The sequence below is a fragment of the Panthera tigris genome, chromosome B1, assembly GCF_018350195.1.
Source record: "Panthera tigris isolate Pti1 chromosome B1, P.tigris_Pti1_mat1.1, whole genome shotgun sequence".
In the NCBI taxonomy this organism is placed as follows: domain Eukaryota; kingdom Metazoa; phylum Chordata; class Mammalia; order Carnivora; family Felidae; genus Panthera; species Panthera tigris.
The window spans coordinates 192,330,879-192,350,724 of NC_056663.1; the positions used below are offsets into that span (position 1 = coordinate 192,330,879).

General features: G+C 42.2%; 1 protein-coding gene and 1 pseudogene across 1 annotated transcript in view; one reads left to right on the top strand and one right to left on the bottom strand.

Moving 5' to 3' along the window:
- Positions 1-224: 224 nt before the first annotated feature.
- On the top strand, positions 225-5,994 carry LOC122238094 (annotated as a pseudogene).
- Positions 5,995-16,269: 10,275 nt separating this feature from the next.
- The window catches only part of CD38 (CD38 molecule), a 61,207-nt gene continuing 57,630 nt past the window's right edge, over positions 16,270-19,846 (bottom strand). The window contains exon 8 of the mRNA XM_042984898.1: positions 16,270-16,671. Coding sequence (XP_042840832.1) covers positions 16,650-16,671 — 22 coding nt within the window. The 3' untranslated portion in view covers positions 16,270-16,649. The remainder of the gene's footprint in view (positions 16,672-19,846) is intronic.

Here is a 19,846-nt window from a genome sequence, read left to right on the forward strand (position 1 = left end):
GGGAGTACCGGGCACTACGAAAGCATGAGGGAGTTCTGGGAGAGGACTGGAGAAGCAGAGGGTGAGGGAGGCCCCAGGGCAGGAATTAGGAAAGAAGAGCCGTGGAAATGTGGCCTCGGAGAGGACCGTCCCATTTAATCATCAGCCCCCTCGAGTCATAGTTCTTGTTCAAACGTTTAATCCCTTGAATACCCAGAGCATATGGAACAGGAGCCAGAGCAAGCATGCGGATGCCCTACGGTCCAGTTCAGTCTGCACACAGGGCCACTGTCAAGTCCACTCTGAGTACTGGGAAGATGGGCTGCTACCCCAGCGTGAATGTCTGCCTCCCTCTGCTGGCCATCCTTGTATTTCGGTTTACACACTGGCTCTTGGGTGAATATTTTGATACACATTTACCTTGAACAGTTGCCATAGCTTTCATTTACATATTTGGGGTTTTTTTTTAAGCTTTATTTATTTATTTATTTTGAGAGAGAGAGAGAGAGAGAGAGAGAGAGAGAGAGAGAGAGCCCCAGGCAGGCTCCGCACTGTCAGCACGGAAACGGATGAGGGGTTCTAACTCATGACCCGCGTGCGATCATGACCTGAGCCAAAATCAAGAGTCGGGTGCCCCTGCATCTAAGGGCATCTTAGAGTCGGGTTTATAAAGACTCTATTGTTGCCTTAAACTTCAAGATAATTGGAAAACCATAATGTCACCATCGTCGTTATCACCGCCACACCAGCAATCCGCTTTTGTCTCCGGCTTTTCCCCACATTTTCTCCTGCATTATCTCACGAGATCTCATATCCTCTCCACGAGGTAGGTAAGATGTCCATTTTACACAAGAAGATACTGAGGCTCAAAAAGGTGGGACTTTCTTCTCTGGGATTGAGGTAGAATGTTTTTCCATGAATCCGGTCTTCTTGTCACTGGAAAATGTGCCTCGTATGACAGGAAACCTTGGATAATTTGAAAACCATAGACAGACACCCACCATAACAGTGCTTTCCGTCTTATGTAATGTTTTCCTAATCTCCCTTGTGATAGGGACTATTCATTGCCTTCTAAAGCCACACCAGGCATAGCATCAACTGTAACAAGTACACCAGGCCATTTAATACCCTCCACCTCTCTGTGAAGTGGCTTCCATTACTAACCCCATTTTGCATGTCCACTCTCTGAAGTGTAGACAGGAATTGACTTGCCCACCGTGCCTGAGTGATTCATGAAATTCCAGAGCTGGGATTTGAACCCAGTTCCAGAGTCCACACTGTTTTCTTCCCACACCCCACCCTTGCCCTGGCTTTCTCTTCCTGTCTGGACATCCAAGCCTACAGCCATCTTGTCCTATGTAGAGCGTGACTCAGGGCATTTCTCTGTCTTTTCCCCTCTCAGGAGAGTGTTGCACTTTCTCCTTCCATTTTGCCTTCAATTCAGAAAACTTCAAATGTTAATTACATGTGACCTTGTGCTGACTCATAGGACGGTTTAATTTTGGTGCCTACCTTGTGTTCTGAGACGTGTCATAGCGGTCAGGTAAGCAGGTATGTGGGTAGGTTCTGTCCTCACTTTACAGGTAAGGAATCTGAAGCTCAAAGAATTTCTGGCTGGGAAATCTCCCTTGACTAAGCATCAGAAGACTCATGTTTAAGATCTGGACTCTCTGTGTGACCTTGGACAGGTCTTTCTACCTCTCTGGGCCTCTAGTTTCTCATCCATAAGACAGGAATACTCATTCGAGTCACAGAGTGCTTCTGAGGACCAAATGCATGGAAAAGCTATTGACAATTGTAAAACACTACATGTTGACCTTTTCCACGAGCATTTATTGAGACCTTCCTTATCGACTCAAATATGATTAAGTATTAGGCTCTGGAGTCTTGCTTTCTGGATTCACATCCAAGCTCCACCGTTCATATTGGTGTCCTTGAGCACTTTATTAAATCTTTCTAAGCCTTGTTCCTCCCTTGTTTCCTTTTTAGAAGGAATCATGATAGCAGCCACTGCACAGAATCGTGGCAAAGATGAAGGGAGGTGGTAAGACTATCGAGAGCAGTCAGCACTGGGCTGTTCTTGCTGCTGTGGTTGTAATCATCATGATTTGGTTATTCTTCAAGGCACTGTGTTGGACGATACAAAAAGACACAATCCCTCGAGAGGTGGCTGGACAGGGACGGAGAAGAGAAGGGAGCTGATTCCTGAGAATGCACTGTCATTTCTTTACTCCGTGCTCTTAACTGCATTATTCATCAGGATATAGGAACAGGCAATCTTATGTTAACTGCTAAGTTTTCAAAGTTAACGTTTCCATTTGCCATTAAGGAGGTTTCTAAGTCATCCAGAGAAGCCTTTTGGGGGAGTGTGCTGTCAGCAAGAGTTTTGCTCAAAGAGCTGCCAGATCTGGGAGAGTCACCTTTGAATGGGGGAATTTATGCTCCAGATAAGTGACCAGATTTGATCTGTGCCACACAGAAGGGCCCAGGAGACAGAGCAGGACCAGTGAAAAATTGTTCTTGTGAGCTCTAAGCCTGGTACCAATTTTTCTGGCTTCAGTATTCATCTTTCCTAAATCTGTCTACTACCTGATGTATACACATATACATACATATAATATTATATCTAACATATATATACATATAATATTATATACAACGGCATATGCATGTGTATATATACATATAATATACATCAACAACAAACATATGTATTTGTTGTTATTGTTGTTTACTAAGCTACATTAAGTTGTTCTGTTCAGTTCTGTTTTTTCTTTTTTACGGAAATGATGGACTTTAACCACCACTGAACTTTTCTGGATTTGGATAACAGTGGGAAATAGTAGGATATCAGAATTTGGAATAACATATTTTCTCTACTATAAGTGGCCAATAATTGTGAAATGTATCATCAATAACTAACAGCTTTTCAGAAAAGATTCCAAATTTAAGATACTCCGAACTTTTGAAATGTGAAATGAATAAGCTTCTTGAATTTGAAGAAATCGGTAAGAGCTTGCCTTTGTTTGGCATTTTTAACTTTCCAGAATATTCTTTTTTAAATTTAATTTAATTTAATTTAATCTAATTTAATTTTAGAAAGAGAGAAAGAGCATGCAAGGAAGAGGGGTAAAGGGAGAGAGAGAGAAAGAGAGAGAGAGACAGAGAGACAGAGAGACAGAGAGACAGAGAGAGAGAATCTTAAGCAGGCTCCACGTTCGGCACAGAGTCCAATGTGGAGCTCAATCCCCTGACCCTGGGATTGAAATCAATCCTGACCTGAGCTGAAATCAAGAGTCAGACACTCAACCAACTGAGCCAACCAGGCACCCCTCCAGAATATTTTTATATCCAACTTCAATCCACTTGGGTCACACACTCAGCCAACACGTATCCTCTTCTTTTCCTGCCTTTGCTGAAAAATATGTTAGTCTTTAGCAAAGAAAAGACATTTAAGAAACAACGTACTCAGAAAACCTGACCGCTGCCTTTCAAATCAGCCCCAATAGTTCCGGTAGATGCAGTATCCAGCCCCAGGATGGTGCCTTTAAGGACTCAGGAAAATGGAAAAGCCCAGATCCCTTTCTCCAGTTTGAAACTCAGCCTTGCTTTTCCTGACTTTCTTGAAAATCAGGTGACATCCTTGTTGTAATTCAAAAACTCAAAATGGTTTTCTACAAATGCATTTAAACATCAATAGTGTTTCTTATAAGTCCCCCTGATGTGACACTGAATACGTTAAAAACCCAAAGATAAACTACAGCCCCGTAACCAAACACGAGACACACTTATCAGCATAATGAGATGTTGGGCCTCCAGTAGGGTAATATCTCAAACCACCAAGGCTTAGAATTTTCTTCTAGTAAATACAGAAAAGGAGTCCTTGGGTTACAAATACCTGAGTCAAAAACACCTTATATATACAAGTCAGCCACGTCTATATGGGTTCAGAGGACCCCTTCTCACTGAGTGGCAGACGATCAGCTGAGTCCCTGGGAATGAGCAGTGCCTGGATCCTGGAATCCAAGGCTCAGGCACTGTTTTCACCCAAGAACTGCACAATAGACCTGAAGGAGAGGTGCCTCTCCCTCTGTTGTATCCATGAGGAAACAAACTCAGGGAATGAAGCCGCGAGCTCAAAGTCATATGACTAGTTAATAGCAGAGTTGGGACTCTGACTCCAAGTGAGGATGACCAGGGGTCCCATTTGCCCGGGACTGAGGAGGTTCCCAAGATGAGGGACTTTCAGTGTCAGCATTGGGACAGTCCTGGGCAAACCAAGACAAATTGGTCACCCTCTATCCAAGTCCAGTGTTCTTTCTACTAAAAGAGGCTGCTGTTGAGGTGGCCTGGTCATCCAACCTGTGTTAACAATTTCAAAAGGCTAGTTAAAAACAGTCTTCGGTGCTCCCCGTGCTCAGCTAGTTCCATTAGGTGGCCCACAGCCCTGTATCACGATTGGTGATCCTAAACCAGGTTATGACCTAGATTTATTTTGTATATCTAATCATTATACTGAGGATTTAGAAAAGGTACCTATTCCTGAAGAACTAATCATGTACAGAACAAAACAGCTTACGCTTGAAAATCTGTGAGGGCACTTGGGGTGGCTCAGTCGGGTAAGCCTCCAACTTCGGCTCAGGTCATGATCTCATAGTTCGTGGGTTCAAGCCCCACATCCAACTCTGTGCTGACAGCTCAGAGCCTGGAGGCTGCTTTGGATTCTGTGTCTCCCTTTCTCTCTGCCCTTCCCCTGTTTTCTCTCTCTCTCTTTCTCTCAAAAATAAATAAGGAAAGAAAGAAAGAAAGAAAGAAAGAAAGAAAGAAAGAAAGAAAGAAAGAAAGAAAGAAAGAAACCTTAAAAAAAAACTCTGTGAAGATAAGAGGCTATCACAGGGCAGCCCAGCTGGGGTAGCTGCAGGCCCCGGGGGCGGGGAGGGGAGGGGCGGGGACTGTAAATTCTCTACTGACTTCCTGGATTACAACAAAGCACTGAACAGAAATTGTAATAGATCCTTCCCCCGACTCCAGATTTTATGAGACTGAAGAGCTATTGTAATGACCATTCAATTGGAGCCGTAAAATAAATTTATGGAGATGATTTTGCAACTTTAACTGGAAAGAATGTCTTGGTCGCTATAGATAGAATTGGCATTGGCCAAACAATACAAATCTTGCTTCCCTTAGTCAAGCAGCTTAATCCAAAGATGGTCAGCGTTGCAAGTTTGCTGGTGAAAGCGCTCCCTTAAATCAGACTGTGTTGGATGGATATGAAATTCCGGATTCAGGTGTTGTAGGATGTGCCTTTGACTATAATTAATACATCACGGATTTAAATCATGTTTGTGTCCTTCGTAAAACTGGGAAAGGAAGATATCAAGCCTAAAATGAGAGCTCAAGTTGAGTGGTAGAGTTTGGGAACGTCTGGAGTCACATTGTCATCACCAGTAATATGGTTAAATGGTCGTATTCTGTAGCCATCTGCGTAGTAGAGCTTTTTGCATGTACCTTCTGAGAATTTTATCTGTTTTGTATGGCAGAAATACAAGTGGCTGCTAACCTGAACTCACTCCTTTGCTCTGAGCGGATAGGCTATTATCAGTTCCCTTTGGATGGATTGTTGTTTCACTTATGAATGAAAACCTTTACCAACAAAACAAAATACTTCTGTAAGAGACATTTAAAGAGAAGATGTATTATTTTATTAACTGCCCTGTTAATTTTATAGTCATGAATTCATGAAGTGACTGAACATTGTTAATTACTGTATACTTTAAAAAGTAAGATGCCCTCAGTTTTCTTATCTGACAGTGTCTGAGAGGTATTATTAGAAACTAAAACATGTTTCCCGAAAATATTTTAGTAGCATTTCAGTGATATTAACTGAAATTTTCTCATTTGCTCAGATTATTTCCGGTGAGTCTTCTTCTATGGTTCCTTTACATATTAATTAGTATATTCCAAAAACCTTCACATATTTTGAAATTTTCAGTGCAGAATCTTTAAAGACTGCCTTTTTTTTTTTTTTTTTTTTTTAAACATTGTCCATTGAAAAACTACACGTTGAATGGCAAGGACAAAACTAGGTGAGATAAATATGACACCCAGGGAATTGTAAGGCCCTAAGAGTGACACCTCCCTAAAATTTGTGCCCTGAGTAACTCTTTTTAACTTTAATTTTAATTCACCCTCGTCCCGACTCTGCCAAATAGAACAGACGTGGATAACACACTTGATCTGGCTCTGAAGTGTCCTATTCATTTTTAAGTTTCTGACTGAAAATATACGTATGCATGCCCGATTTGGTAACATTGCATGAATTTAATGTCTTACTTGTGTCAACTCAAGAGGAACAACCCATCTTGATATCTACATTTTCAAACACTTTATCATTTCCATCTAATTCTACCAACTTGTCTTCTTCCATACATAATTGACTTGGATAAAATCTATTTCTATCAGCTATTTTTAATATTTTTTAATGTTTATTTATTTTTGATAACAAGAGAAACAGAGCATGAGTGGGGGAAGGGCAGACAGAGAGGGAGACACAGAATCTGAAGCAGGACCAGGCTCTGAGGTGACAGCACAGAGCCCGACGCGGGCCTCGAACCCACAGACCGCGAGATCATGACCTGAGCTGAAGTCAGCCGCTCAACCAAGTGAGCCACCCATGCTCCTCTCTATCAGCTATTTTTAAAAACATATTGACATTTCAATACAATTCTAAGATTAGACTCTATTTTAAACCATGAAGACTGAAGACCTGTCTACCTCAATATGTTTGAAGAATGTATCTCCCAATTTCTAGAAAAAACACAGTTATATTGATTTCCTTCTGATAGTTTCAAACCCGTGGGTGAAGCCTTTGGAGGGACACACAGAAGAATACTTCTGGCTTCACAGTCCCAAGGACTGCGCCTGGCTTTCAGGGATCAGAACAGTGGAGTGCCAGAAACCTTAGAACTGAGCTGAGAGTCTTTCTCCTGAGTTCTCAGATGAGCAAAGTGTACATAAATGGACAATAAGAGTCATGATCACAGGCATCTGTTGCACATTTACTATGTGCTAAGGAGTAAATGGTGCAATGGGCCGGAGCCAACCAGCTGTCTCTCCAAAACCCACTTTTAACCGTCCTCTAAAGGAATAGCATTTTTATGGCTGGACAGAATAAAGCCTTCATTTTCTGGCCTTCTCTCCTGCTGGGTGAAGTCACATGAGTAAGTTCTGGCCAATGGGGTGTTATCAGAAGTGCCTTATGGCAGTTTTCTGAAAACTTACTCAAGAGACAGTGTGATACAGAGAAAGATGGATACCATATGTTTTCACTCTTATGTGGATCCTGAGAAACTTAACAGAAACCCATGGGGGAGGGGAAGGAAGAAAAAAAAAAAAGAGGTTAGAGTGGGAGAGAGCCAAAGCATAAGAGACTCTTAAAAACTGAGAACAAACTGAAGGTTGATGGGGGGTGGGAGGGAAGGGAGGGTGGGTGATGTGTATGGAAGAGGGCATTTTTGGGGATGAGCACTGGGTGTTGTATGGAAACCAATTTGACAATAAATTTCATAAAAAAAAATAATAATAAATAAATAAAAAACTGAGAACAAATGGAGGGTTGATGGGGGGTGGGAGGCAGGGGAGGGTGGGTGATGGGTATTGAGGAGGACACCTGTTGGGATGAGCACTGGGTATTGTATGGAAACCAATTTGACAATAAATTTCATATTTAAAAAAATTTAAAAAAATACTGGCTTCAAAGCTTCAAAGGAGAAGCTGACTATCTTGTTCAAAAAAAGAGACAGTGTGAATTTACTCTTTGGCTCTTTGTCGTCCTTTTTCCTCCCTCCTACTGCACAGAGCAAGATTTTGATGACTGGGATCCATCTTGGACCATGAAACCAAGAGGATGCATCATAGTGACGAGGGAGGAGGTCAGGTCTCCGAGGACCATCTGAGCAGAGCCATATTAACAGCTGCAGACCTTCTCCTTTGGGCTCTTACATGAGAGACAAATAAACACCTATCAGATTTAACCCACTGTTATTATGGGGTTTCTGTCACTTGAAGATAAATCTAATTTTTACTGATTTTCAACCTTACTAAAATCCATCAAGCTAAGTTATTATTATTTTACAGACCAGGAAACTAAAGCTCAATAAGCTTAAGACAGTGGGAGAAAGAGCTGGAATCTTCACAGTCCTGGAGCCTGGGATTGGTGAAGACTCCATGCTATCCCCTGGGACCACTTCTGTTCTCACTCTCACCCTCTTTCAAACGGGGGCTCCATGTGAGAATAAGCTCTAAAAAAATAAAATAACAACAACAATAACAAAAGAGCTATTTATTGAATCCATGTGACTAGCCAGGCACTCTTCATTTTACACTTAAGGAAGCCAAGGCCCAGAGAACTTTGGCCAAGGTCACACAACTCATAAGAGGTGCAGTGGGATTCAAGCCCAGAGTGGGCCCCAGAGCCTTATTCAACGACTGAATTTTACTGCCAGACAGAATATGCCTGGCCACAGACAGTGTGTGCTGAGGGGTGATGGCAAGAGCAAGCACCAAGGAAGCTACAAGGCTGGGGCTGAGGAACATGGAGGAAGAATGTTGTCAGGTGAGAGGCCTGCAGACAAGAAGGGTCACAAGCCTCCCCAGTTGTTACCACTGATCTTGGTTACCTTTCTTCTTACTGCTCAATTATAAAGGGGGGTGGGGCGGGGATTGTTATTTTAAAAATGGCTCCCTAGTTGAGACACAGCCTCCCTTCAGGTTCCATCTCTCTGGCAGGCTCCATCTGCCCAGCCTGGCCTCCACCAGCACCCTGAAGGGCACCAGCCACAGAGAGGGACGTGCAGCCTGTCCCTCCAAAGTTGAGGGGAGTCGCCAGCTGTCTTGCATCTCCCAGTAGTTCTGGGTAGACTTGGAGGCCCCTTAATTCATAAATTCTTCAACCACTCCCAAAGGAATGTTCCAGAAAGGACACATCAACCACCACATTGCCAAAGATAAGAGCTCCTTTCCTAAGGTTGTCTTTATCTTCATCTCTAGCATTTCTGACAATTCCATCCTCTGAGCCTTTCTCCTCTAGTCTTTTGTAAATGGCTTACTGTCTACCACGCTGGCAGTCCCCTCTCCGATCCTATTTGTGCATCTTTTACACCCTCGCTGCTGGGTAGGAGTGTGCCCATACCTTCTTGACAGTTTTTCTACCTCCAGTGGAACCGCTTTCCAAATTATTCTCCATAAAGTCACCAGGATGATCTTTCCACACTGTAAACCTGATCATGTCTCTGCCCTGTTGAAAACCTTCCCACATATATCAAAACCACAATGAGATACCACCTCACACCCGTCAGAATGGCTAACATTCACAACTCAGGCAACAACAGATGTTGGAGAGGATGTGGAGAGAGAGGATCTCTTTTACACTGATGGTGGGAATGCAAACTGGTGCAGCCACTCTAGAAACTTGTATGGAGGCTCCTCAAAAAATTAAAAATAAAACTACCCTATGACCCAGCAATTACACTACTAGGTATTTACACAAGTGATACAGATGTGCTCTTTCCAAGGGGCACATGCACCCCTATGTTTATAGCAGCGCTATCAACAATAGCCAAAGTATGGAAAGAGCCCAAATGTCCATCAACAGATGAATAGATAAAGAAGATGTGGCATATATATACAATGGAGTATTACTCAGCACCCAAAAAAGAATGAAATCCTGCCATTTGCAACTACATGGGTAGAACTAGAGGGTATCATGCTAAGCGAAATTAGCCAGTCAGAGAAAGACAGATATCATATGACTTCACTCATATGAGGAATTTAAGATACTAAACAAATGAACATAAGGGAAGGGAAACAAAAATAATATAAAATCAGGGAGGGGGACAACACATATGAGAGTCTTAAATATAGAGAACAAACAGAGGGTTGCTGGAGGGATTGTGGGGGGGGGGTGGGATAAAAGGGTAAGGGACATTAAGGAATCTACTCCTGAAATCATTGTTGCACTATATGCTAATTAACTTGGATGTAAATTAAACAATAAATAAATCAATTTTTTAAAAAACCTTCCCACGTGTGCTCAGTGGTAAAAACAATACCCACAAATCCCTCCCATTTCTGTACACACATTCTTTTACAACATGAATTTCCACTTTCCCTGATCAAGAGGTGGACTTCATTTCTCTATACTTTGAATCTGGGCTTGGCCATGTGACTTGCTTTGACTTGCATTGCTCATAATATGTTTGGTTTTTTTTTAATTTCTCTTTAGTAGACTTTATTTTTTAGGGAAGTTTTAATTTTACAGCAAAATTGAAGTAAAAGTAAAGAAAGTTTTTATATAACCTCTATCTCCAAATATGCACAGCCCCCCACTACATATAGCCTCTTCCACTAAGGTTATTTTTTTTTTAATTTTTTTTTTTTACATTTATTTATTTTTGAGAGACAGAGTGAGACAAAGTGAGGGCAGGGGAGGGGCAGAGAGAGAGGGAGACCCAGGATCGGAAGCAGGCTCCAGGCTCTGAGCTGTCAGCACAGAGCCTGACGTGGGGCTCCAACCCACAGACCGTGAGATCATGACCTGAGCCGAAGTCGGACGCTCAACCAACTGAGCTACCCAGGCGCCCCAAGGTTATTTTTTTAATGGAAATAAATAAATGTAGCAAAATAGGGGATAAATAAGCAAATTATGGTACAATTACATCGTGGGATATCATGCCAATTAAAAATGACAATGCAGGGGCACCTAGGTAGCTCAGTTAAGCATCTAACCCTTGACTTTGGCTGAAGTCATGATCTCATGGTTCGTGAGTTCAAGCCCCATGTTGCACTCTGCGTTAACAGTGCGGAGCCTGCCTGGGATTCTCTCTCTCCCTCTGTCTCTGCCCCTCTCCTGCTTGCATGCACACATGTTCTCTCTCTAACTCTCTCAAAATAAATATAATAAACAAAAACAAAAAAATGACAATATAGAGCTCTATTGAGTTGTGTGATGTTTACAACATATTGGAAAATTCAGGTCACTGGAGGGTGATACCATTTCTCTAAACATGTTACCTATTTCATTAGATCTTGGATGTTATCAGATGCAAGATGGGCCATTAATATACTCATCATTAAGAAGAAAGATACTGCCAATTAAATCATGACATGCTGCTTTTTAAACATCGATTCTAAGACATATCCTGATTTCAGAAATTCCAAAATGTGGGGAAACATGTGATTTATATGAAAAATGTGATTTACATGAAAATGTACAATATATACATAAGATGACCCCTGGGTGGTAAGCTTATCAATGATTTCATTTTTGTTTTTTATTATCTGTATGGCTTTACTTTGAAGAAACGGGAACTTGGCTAATAAAACCATTTTAAAGGAAAACTAATCAATCCCCTCTCTTTGGGAAGTTTTCATCCTCTGCTTCCTGCCATCTAGCAGTGTGCTTTTGGCCCATGGAGCATATCTGGATCCTTGACGGTGCTAACCATGTCATCTTCAGCTCTCTTGAAAAACCAGTTTCCCAGTCAACACAGTGAACAACTGTGAAGTGAGGCAGGGTAATGAGTTCCAGGCCAAAGCTGCAGCAAAGAGCCTCCCCTCTTTATCGACAGAGAGTCGGCCATAAGCTCCATGAAGATGGCCCTTGTCTGTTTCTATCAATATTCTGTCCCTAGCACCTGGCAGTCAGAAAAGGATGCACTAATAGCAGTGACTGAATGAATAAACAATAAATCAAGTATTTAATAGTGAGGCTGAACCAGCCAGCAAAGCCAAACATGGAAGAGGGAACTGAGTTGCAGAGGCAAGGCAAGAATCAAACAGGGTATCATGGAGATGGGAGCAAATACTTTCTGAGTTTTATGACATGTCCAGGGTTGAGGATAAAGCAGATCAAGTCTTGCATCCTGGAATGAGATTCGGGATGAGATTCAGGATGAAAATGGATGGGGCTGGGGAAGGGGCTTGCTGCCCTCTGCCTGTGGCTTCCATCTCTAGTTCTAAGGCTATTACTGGAGTTTTATTGTTTTCCAGCAAAGGGAAGGGAGGACATGGAAAATCTGGGGCAAGTGCCTTTGTCTCTAAGGCCACCAGTCAATTGCATTAATCATGTCCATTTACATCCCACTGGTCAGACCCAGCCACTGAACTGGGAATGTATTCTGTGGTTGGAAACCATGCTCCCAGTTAATAATGGAGGTGGGGAAATACCATTTATTTTTAGAAAGGAGGAAATAATGGATATTAAGCAACAGTCAGCAATCTCTACCATTCCTGTTTGTGAGTTCTCAGGCTTTGTGATAAGAATGGGAGATATCCACAGGCGCCTGAGTGGCTCTGTTGGTTAAGCATCCCACTTCGGCTCAGGTCATGGTCTCATAGTCTGTGAGTACAAGCCCCATGTCAGGCTCTGTGCTGACAGCTCAGAGCCTGGAACCTGTTGGATTCTGTGTCTCCCTCTCTCTGCCCCTCCTCTACTTGCACTCTGTCTCTCTCTGAAAAATAAATATTTTTTTAAATTAAAAAAAAAAGAAGGGAGACATCCACGGGGACAACCTTGACTCTGAGGCTACTGCCTACAACTCAACACCCAGAAAAAGAAGGATTTTTCTTCACTTGTCAAGGGAAGGAGTGGAATCATTGCTCTGTAGCCATAATGTTCCAGAATTCTTTCATGATTCTGTAATATATTATTACAGAAACGTCTACTTTGTTACTTTCATTGTGAAAGTATTTGACACGGTAATGGCCATGGGTGACCCTGAAAAAATAACTCATCTTCACAATTACCCATCTCACAGCACAGACTCAATGACTCATCCCCATGTTCTAGAAAGCTGACAGCAGAGAGGACACCTAACACCACCACACAGAGCTTCCTTCCTCCCACCTCACCAGCCCAACCAAGCTGTGCCTGGAGAAGCTCCCGACTTCTTTGGCCATGAGCCAAAGTCATAAGACTCTGAGCAACAAAGAGTAATCTGAGACTTAGTGGCTCCCAAAGGAGCTTTTCTCTGTCCAACAGTCAACATGGGTCTTATTATGCTACCCATTCAGGGAAATTCCTGGAAGGCAGCTCTGAGGAAACTGAACTAATTATTGTGTCATTCACAAAGGGAGATTTATTCCTTTCTAAGTGAAGGCTTGTGTTGGCTACCCCATTTTTTCTAGGTCTTACCCTTTTCCAATGTTCTTTCAGTTTGCTCATTACACTGGGAAACAATGTCTACATCCAGCACCTTTTTCCTTCTGATTTCATCTACCAAGGAGAGCTGCATACCTTTACTGTCACCAGAGAGCAGCCACTTGGGTTGGCCATGTCAGGGGAGGCTGTTGAACTCCTGGTTGGCTTGAAGCATAAACATTACAAATGTCAAATTCTTAGACTTGGGGCAGTGGGGAGGTTGGAGCAGGGAGGCTTTGTTGATATTGTTTGTCAGCATCCAACTTGGGATGGAATGACCATGCTGGATGGCAATATGGCCATACCCTACCCTCTTCTCCATTGCCCCCGGGGTCTCAGCTTCTAAAACAACAGGTTTGCCAAGGAATTGCCTCCAGAATAAAAACAGTTCAAACTTTTTTTTTTAACCTTGGGGCACCTAGGTGGCTCAGTCGGTTAAGCGGCCGACTTCGGCTCAAGTCATGATCTCGTAGTTTCGTGAGTTCGAGTCCCATGTAGGGCTCTGTGCTGACAGCTCAGAGCCTGGAGCCTGCTTCGGATTCTGTGTCTCCCTCTCTCTCTGCCCCTCTTCTGCTCATGCTCTGTCTCTCTCTCAAAAATAAATAAACATTTTTTTTAAAAAACTAACCTTAATAGAGCCCTTACTATGTGTTAAACACTATTCTGAGAATTGTACATCTATCGTCTTGTTTGATGCTCAAAATAACCCAAAGAGGCAGGCACTATTATCACCCCATTTTATAGGTAGAGAAACTGAGCTCTGTTCTAAGCATTTTACATGTATCAAGCCCAGACGGATCTGCACAGCCATGAACTTGAGGCTAGTGAACCAAGGAGGCAGGTGCCATGCATCACGTGCCATCCACCACGCACTCTGGTTACAGTAGTCCCCCCTCATCCGTGGTTTCAGTCACCCATGGTTGACCACAGTCCAGAAGCAGATGATCCTCTTTCCGACCTGTTGTCAGAAGGTCGGCAGTAGACTAACATTATGTCACATGCCTGTATATCCCCCTCACTTCATCTCATCATGCAGGCATTCTGTCATCTCACATCATCACAAGAAGAGAGGTGAGTACAGTACAACAAGGTATTTTGAGAGAGAGACCGCATTCACTTAACTTTATTGACAGCATATTGTTATAATTACTCTGTTTTAATAATAGTTATTGTTGTTAATCTCTCACTGTGCTTAATTTATAAACTTTACCATATTTATGTACAGGAAAAAACCTAGTATATATGGAACTTGGTATTATCCATGGTTTCAGGCATCCACTGGGGGTCCTGGAATGTATCCCGCACAGATAAGGGTGGGGACGCCACCGGACTTCTAGTCCCAGAAACAGCAGGGGCCACATCTGGCAGTGGCAAGATGGCAGCCATGGGTCCTCAGGGCAAGAGCAACTTCTCTACCTGATCAGTCTGTGGAGTAATTTGGGGTGTGGTTCTTAGCTAAGAGGCTTCCAGACTGCTTCCTTGCCCTCTTGGAGAATCCATAAGCTGTTGATATTGTCTAGCAATCTATTTCCAGCTAGAGTTGTATTCTGTTGTGGCTGAGATCACTGGCTGATGTAAAATGTGAAGTGCTTGGTGTGCCACACATCAGTTTTCTCTTCTCTGCAGATCTGCGCTGTGCATTCAGCCTTTAAATGTTTATGTACCTTATTAAGAATCACACGGGGCGCCTGGGTGGCTCAGTCAGTTAAGCATCCGACTCTTGGCTTTGGCTCAGGTCACCTTCTCTCGGTTCATGAGTTCAAGCCCCATGTCAGGATCTTCACTCCACAGTGTGGAGTCTGCTCGGGATCCTCTCTCCCTCACTCTCTCTCTCACTGCCCCTCCCTCACTCATGCTCTCTCTCTCTCTCTCTCTCTCAAATAAATAAAAACTTAAAAAAAATAAGTTGACAAAAAAATTCAACATTTAAAAAAAAAAAGAATCACACATTGTGCTATGCCATCACATTAAACTACTGGGAGGTCTTAAGGTGAGTTTTCTTCATAGAGAACAAAAGTGCATCATCATGTGATTCTTAAAGCAGAGATTGTTGCTGGAAAGCAAACAGCGCTATTCCTTCCTTGATGTCTCAAGGATAAAGAGGGGTGAATGAAGACTTTTGGCTTTTCAACAGACTGTAAGTTCAGACTCTTCTGGGTATCGATTCCCACCTTGTTTACTTTACTCATGAGACACACTCAGGATGATGAAACATCCTGTTTCCAACTGCCCAACTCCCCCACCTTGGGATGGGGCTCGTGAGAGAAACTAATGCCTTTGGCAGTGAGTGTATCCCCAGTTTTCTTAACTCTCTTTTTTTTTAATTGAGTTTTCACTTTATTTTTATTTTTGTTAATGTTTATTTATTTTTGAAAGCAAGAGAGTGAGAGTGGGGGAGGGGCAGGCAGAGAGGGGGGCAGAGGATCTGAAGCGGCCTCTGCACTCACAGCAGAGAGCGCAAGGCAGGGCTCGAATCACGAATCTTAAGATCATGACCTGAGCCTATCTGACTGAGCCACCCAGGCACCCCCTTAATTGTTTTTTCAAGCCCAGAGTTGACTGTGGTTTTTTTCCAGTTTTATTGAGGTATGACTGACAAAAATTGTACGTATTTGAGGTATACATGTGATGTTTTGATATATGTATACACTGTGAAACAATTACCACAATTAAGCTAATTAACATATCCATCACCTCACACAGTGTGTGTGTGTGTGTGAACACTTGAGATCTACTCTCTTAGCAAATTGCAAGTACAGAATACTGTATTATTTATATAGTCACCATGCTATACATTAGGTCTCCAAAACATATTCCTCCTGTACCTAAAAGACCAGGTTTGTCTGCCTGCTTTCCCCACCCCCAGCGCCTGGCAACCACCACTTTAATTTAATTTAATTTTTTAATGTTTTATTTATTTTTGAGAGAGAGAACGGGCAGGGGAGGGGCAGAGAGAGAAGGGAACGGAAGATTCAAAGCAGACTCTGTGTGGACAGCAGCAAGCCAGACGCAGGGCTCAAACTCACGAACTGTGAGATCATGACCTGAGCCGAAGTCAGATGCTCAAACCAACTGAGTCACCCAGGCACCCCAGGAGTCTGACATTTTTAGATTCCACATATATATCAGATCTTCTGGTATTTGCGGAAATAACTGTTTTTAAAAGAATAACTCCACAAAGCCTTGTATTATTCTTTTATTGTTGGTGTAATTTATTCATGTCTGTTATAAGTATATTTTGAGCCTGACATTTACAGAAGTCACAAACTCGCCCAATGGGTCACTGTTAATTCCATGGTTTTCACTACCTTGTTCTGTTTGCACGTCGATCAGAGGATGAATGGCTCTGCGCACGTATATGAATCAAGTTCAAGGATAAATGCTCTGCCAGGGACCAGTTCAAAGCCTTCTGTGCCTTGTGAGTGATTGCTGAGGGCCAGCTAATCATTGCCTCTCAGGGCAGCACACCCAGCTACTGAGTTCCTGGTAAATTGCTTTAAAAAATATACATATGTTAAAATGACAACTCTGAGTGGTATAAATAAATTAACTGCTTCATAATTTTTTTAAAAACTATGGGAAAATGCCAGGGTTAACAATGCATTCACATAATGCCTTTTAAAGTTATGACATACTCTAGGCTTACCTTAACATTTTACTGCATACACAGTTTTAATTTGCCATGCATAACATTCATCCTTGCCTTTAAAAACAAACAAACAAACAAACAGACAGACAAACAAACAAAAACCCTTCTGTGTGGTATGGATTCTACCTGAAAAATTCAAATCACAGTCTTAGGAATTGTTTTAAGGAGAAGTGGGATGCCAGGAAGTAAATCAACGGTGTTCCCACTGGGTCATTTATATCAGGGAATGTGCAGACATGGGTCGAGTGTGGGTTTATGTGTCTGTATATTCTTTCAAGTATTTAACCTAAACTTTCAGAACTGTATTTGAAAGTGTGTCTCAAATATTATAAGGTCAAGAACTACTACAGAAGGCAAGTAGTGAGCCCTCTAGTGTGAGAAAAGGGAACTTGGGTCCTGGATCCCAGCCTTCAGATTAAGTATGATAGTGGGTACAAGTTGGGATGGTAAGAGCATATTCTAGAGCAAACACGGATAGAATGGGGTGATGAGTAAAGAATGAGACTATGAGCAGTAAGAAACTCAGTTGAAGATGTCACTTATAAGAAGAGGGATAAGGAGGATCTATTTATGTATGTGGACCAGAAAGTCCCTAGGGCTAGAGACGGCTGTATGGTCAGTGGCAAAGATACCCAAAGTTGGAACTGCAGACAGACAGGAAGCAGGGATGGGCATCATGGGAATGAAGATACAGAGATGGTACACAAGGAAAGAATTCCCCAGCTGCCTCTGCTTAGTCTCCCCCAGCTTTGAACTTGAACACTCAAATGAGTCTTCTTGGGGGAAGCCTCTCACAAACTGACTACTGCTCAATCTGTTTTATCTAGAAGGGGACATAAAGAACAAAATTTTTCTGACACTTCAAGGAATATCCTGGTGAAGAAGGAAAGTACATTCGAGAGCCCAGAAATCAGCAAGCATACCCATCAGTAAGGCAAAGAGAGTCCTGAGAGGAAAACAGCGAGGTCACCCAGGGGGTTAGCAGGGACCTATCACTGAAGACAGGCTGCAGGTGGAGTTCATTGAATCCTGGGGCAAGCCTGAGTCTTAATCAGAACTGGTCCTGAGCACCCATTTTCATGTCCAGCCCAAATGAAAGCCCATAGGATGTGCCTATGTGGACACGGGGGCCAGTAAAGATCCGTGGACTGCCCACAGTGGCTGTAACTGCCATGGCTCCTGAAAGACACTGGATTGCCACCCAGGGGCTGGCAGAAAGTGGTCAAACTTGGTGGAGTGTTTGCTTACATACAAGGCACTGTGAAAGACTGTTGACTGTTGTCATCTTTTAGTCCTCACCACACCTTCATGGGGGTAAATTATAATCCTTGTTTGAGTGGCAAGGAAGCCAAAGTTCAAGTTAGGTATTTTATTCAAGATAACAGAGCGACACCAAAATATGAACCCAGAAACTCCTGCCTCCAAAATTCATGCTGTTTTCAATAAATCTAATGTGTTCCCTGAAAGACCCTCAAATTAGTTTATTCTTCATTCAACAATTCTACATAAAAAAAAAAAAAGAAAGGAAGAAAGAAAGAAAGGAAGGAAGGAAGAAAAGAAGAAAGAAAGAAGAAAGAAAGAGAAAGAAAGAAAGAGAAAGAAAGAAAGGAAAAGAAAACCTAGAAAATCTCTGGATGTTTGAAAATTAGGCAACACATTTCTAAATAACAATTAAAGTAGAAAATATTTTTAATTGAATGATAATAAAAAGAGACACATGAAAACTTAAGATCTGCAAAAGTAGCACTGAGAAGAAGATTTATAGTACTAACTGATGAATAAGAAAAGAAAGTGTGCTGAAAATCAGTGATTTGTCTTAAGCTTCTATCTTAAGAAGCTGAATAAAGTGGGGCGCCTGGGTGGCCCAGTTGGTTAAGCATCCAACTTTGGCTCAGGTCATGATCTCATGGTTCATGAGTTTGCGTCAAGCTCTGTGCTGTCAGTATGGAGCCTGCTTGTTATTCACTCACTCCCTCTCTCTCTCTGCCTCTCCCCTGCTCTCTCTTTCACTTTCTCTCTTTCAAAAATAAATATGTAAACATTAAAAAGAAAGAAGCTGAATAAAGAAGCCCAAGGAAATTAGAAAGAACTTTTATATCCCTAATAATAAAGAGAAGAGTGAAAAACAATTAAATAGAAAGAGAAAACAAAGCTAAAGGTCAGTTCTTTAGAAGAGTAATAAAAGTGATAAATCCTCAAGCACAACTAATCACGAAAGAAAGGGACAACAAATTGCCAGTATCGGAAACAAATATATGTTTTAATTGCCTATTATATAGGTAAGACACTGAGGAGGAGGAGGAGGAGGAGGAGGAGGAGAAAGAGGAGAAAAATGTATTTGTTTTGAAGCCATCCATAAAAATCGTAATTCAATTCTATTATATTCAATTTAAACTCACATGCATTTATTAGAGAAGAACATAAAGCATGTCTTTATAGGCCTAGAAAGAAAGCACATATTTTGGAGTCAGACAGAGCTGAGCTGAAATCCAGCCTCCACCTTGAACTAAATGTATGACTTTAGGCATATTATATAATCTCTCTGAACTTCCACTTCCAGTCTACCAAATGGAAGACGATAATACCAACCTCATAAGGCTGTTGGAAGAGTGGGAGGTAAAACACATGGGTGGCTTCTATCCTACAGAATTCTTTCCCCAACATGACCCATAACCATGGCATTTATACTTTAACTATGTGGAGAAAGGATACAAAATAAGATCCTGAGACAAGGTCATTCATTCAGAAATGTATCATTTCCGAGAAGTGTCGGTATTTACCTTCCCTTAATTGCCTGTACCAATAAGAAAGCTTTAGGGTGGTCATCTTCAAAACAAAGGCCATTACCAGGGCACCTGGGTGGCTCAGTCGGTTAAGCAGCCAACTTCGGCTCAGATCATGATCTCACAGTTCGTGAGTTCAAGCCCCACGTTGGGCTCTGTGCTGGCAGCTCAGAGCCTGGAGCCCGCTTCGGATTCTGTGTCTCCCTCTCTCTCTCTGTCCCTCCCCCACTCATGCTC